Source organism: Nicotiana attenuata, chromosome 3, assembly GCF_001879085.1.
Source record: "Nicotiana attenuata strain UT chromosome 3, NIATTr2, whole genome shotgun sequence".
NCBI lineage: Eukaryota > Viridiplantae > Streptophyta > Magnoliopsida > Solanales > Solanaceae > Nicotiana > Nicotiana attenuata.
The window spans coordinates 61,975,466-61,978,643 of record NC_031991.1 but is presented as its reverse complement, the minus strand read 5'-3'; the positions used below and the strand labels follow the sequence as shown (position 1 = coordinate 61,978,643).

At 36.2% G+C, this 3,178-nt stretch overlaps 1 protein-coding gene across 1 annotated transcript; it reads left to right on the top strand.

Annotated features, from left to right (window-relative positions):
* Positions 1–2,952, top strand: LOC109223900 (ACT domain-containing protein DS12, chloroplastic-like). Its single transcript, XM_019388374.1, has 10 exons — positions 1–514; positions 985–1,042; positions 1,150–1,272; positions 1,392–1,486; positions 1,557–1,641; positions 1,742–1,801; positions 2,111–2,166; positions 2,301–2,406; positions 2,508–2,576; positions 2,689–2,952. Exons 1-10 carry the CDS (start codon positions 366–368, stop codon positions 2,749–2,751), a joined length of 864 nt encoding a protein of 287 aa, XP_019243919.1. The 5' UTR covers positions 1–365; the 3' UTR covers positions 2,752–2,952.

The following is a 3,178-nucleotide window of genomic DNA, read 5'->3' as shown; positions in this document are numbered from 1 at the left end:
ATCACAGCTTCACACTACAAAAAGGTGAGATAAAATTGAAGTAATTTTCTACGGCTCAGCTTTCATCAAGAAAGACAAACAAGGCCCATAATTTTGTACCTTTTACGTTACATAAAAAATATTACTACTACTATAAAGACAGCTCCATTAGAATGGCGGATATTACTAGAACAAGCAAGGTTATTGCTTCTTCTCTTAAAATCAGCTTGTTTTCTTCTATTCTCATTTCCGTGATTCTTTTTGGTTCCTTCCTCTAGTAGTAGTATATTATTTCAACAAGCAACCCAGACTAAAAAAAACAAAGCTATTTTTTTACTGCTCCTAGTATTTATTTAGTTTTCTTCAAAGATTATTCTTGAACTAAAATGGCTGTGGCTATGGCTTCTTGTGGGATAATTTCTGGGATTCACACTAATTTAAAAGCAATTGAGAAACTGCCAATATCAAGTCCAGGTCTTTTCAGGGGTTCTTTTGGTTTGGAACCTATACAGAGAATATGCATTGCTCCTAAGAGGTAATTATTTCCTTCCCCAGCCTCACTACTTTGTTTGTATCTGTTTCTATCTTAATTTGGTTAATTAGTTGGCATACTAAACATTTGATATTATCCATTTAGTTGGAGTTTTTGTATGCATTCATTTAGTTATTTTTCATGTTCTGTTTGCAATTTGATGCTTATTTGTTTTCAGTTGTAGTTTCAGAATTTTGTTTTCTCTTTAAAGCAGTATTGAAGTTTTTGTCTCGGATATTTGAAACAGGTAGTGAAATAAAATAATTCCAAATATAGTAAAGGACTGTTTGATTAAAATGAAGATGCAACGGGAATAATCAAGAATCCGTCGTTAATGATAATGAAGTTTCTGTGATGTGTTTTTACTCATGGACTTGCTGAAAATTAGCAGTGGACAAAGTTCATAAATTACCTTATCCTGGAATCTATGTACCCTGATTCAGGAATATAATCTACATGTTATGCTCTGTCAGATTATCTTTTTCTGAGAGTACAATTGTTCCAAAAGCATCCTCAGCTGCAGCTGTTGAGGTATCTAACATATAACAATAACTCATTGAATGAACTTATTGTACTTGTTTTTTGCTTTCGGAAAAACTGAGACATTTGTTTTCTGATTCATGGGACTGGGGAATCAGGATGGAAGTTCCCAAGAGACTGCAGTCCCGATGCCAAAAGTCATAATAGATCTGGATTCGAACCCTGATGCAACTGTAGTGGAGGTTACATTTGGTGATCGCCTTGGAGCTCTTGTTGACACGGTAGGATTCATTATCTTCTTGATTCAAGCATTCAGTATTATTGGTGAGAAATTTTTGGAGTCATTTGGCAGCATATCTTTCTTGCGTATGGGCCTAACTTTTACTGAATGTGTTTACAGATGAGTGCATTAAAAAATCTTGGACTGAATGTTGTCAAAGCTAATGTCTGTCTAGATTCATCAGGGAAACATACTACATTATGCATCACAAATGCGTAAGTCATGTTGGATTACTTTATCCTTTTATGCTTTTACGGATTATTCTGTTTTTGGGGATTTTTTCAGTTCTACTGGTAGGAAGGTCGATGATCCAGAGCAGCTAGAAGCAATTCGTTTGACAATTATCAACAATATGATTGAGTTCCATCCGGTAGCAGCAATTTCAGTCGTCGTACATTGGATGCTTGTTAAGAGTACCTCTGTGGTATCTTTTATTGCTGCTTCTTCTTACTGCATAATTTCTGCTGCAGGAATCTAGCGCCCAGTTAGCTATGGGTGAAGTCTTTGGTGCTTATCAACCAAATCAAAAGGTTGTAAATACTTTGTCATTGCCTACTTCTTGTTGAATACTTCACAACAGTTAGGGGCGGAGCTAGAGCTTTGGACGCAAGTTCGGCCAAACCCAGTATCTTTGGTCCAAACTCTATATTTGTCCTCCAAATTATTAAGTTAGAACTCAGTAACTTTGAAGGAATAGAATTCCGAACCCATTAGCTTCAAATTCTGACTCCGCCTCTGACAGCTGTACCTCTGCCTAATGCCAACATGAATGATACAGAAACAGTAGTTTAACTTTTTTAATCTAACATTAACCATTTAGATTTTGTTTATTGTTTCAGCTTGATGTGGACATAGCAACCCATATCCATGTCTATGACGATAGTCCTGACCGAAGGTTCGTTTATACATACAGTTTATTATGATATTTTTCGCCTTCAGACTAATGTTGATAACCAAGCAGCGTGCTCATAAGATGCCATTACGTGCATAACTTGAAAGACTGATAGTAAAAACATTGCTGTTTTGCAGCTTACTGTGTGTAGAGGCAGCAGATCGACCTGGATTAATAGTTGATCTCGTCAAGATCATTACTGAAATAAACATTGATGTTGAATCAGGAGAATTTGACACTGAGGTCAGACTTTTACAACCAGAGCGGTTTCATCATTCACTGCTTTAAATACTACAGGACATTTAGCGGCAATGTAATTAACATATTGATTTTGTTATATATAGGGACTGCTAGCTAAGGCGAAATTTCATGTAAGCTACAAGAACAAAGCTCTCATCAAGCCCCTTCAACAGGTAACTCGCGTTGCTGTGCGAAAGCAAATCCAATCTCATATTTAGCGATTTGTCTTCAATTATATTTTGCTTGATATGAATCATTGACAAACTACAATACGTAACATTTCAGGTTCTTGCAAACAGTCTACGCTATTACTTGAGGAGACCAACAACAGAAGAGTCAAGTTTTTAATACAGTGCAGAATGAGAGAAAATAACCAGTTGGTTTAACCATGCAATTTTTAACTGTCGCAGCAAAAGCATGCTTGAACATGCATGAAATCTGGAAATATAGTTCTCATTACTGAGTTAACATTGTAAAATGCTACCATTTTATACCTCAACTTAATTTGAATATACCTTTCGACAAGTGGAAAGAGCCATTTTCCTCCCATTATCAGTTAATGCTTATCACTGCCCAAATTTGAGTTTTCAACTTTATTTGGTATCAATGAAATAAACCTAGTGTAATCCTACCTGGTGGGGTCTGCGCGAAGCCAAGATTTGAAAGTTATGGGTTCGGGATTATAGCCCGTTTATGTTACTAGGTTCTAGCATATTGGATATCTTAAGACAATTACAGGGGTTGTACAATAGTTATTGGGTTCGGCCGAACCCGC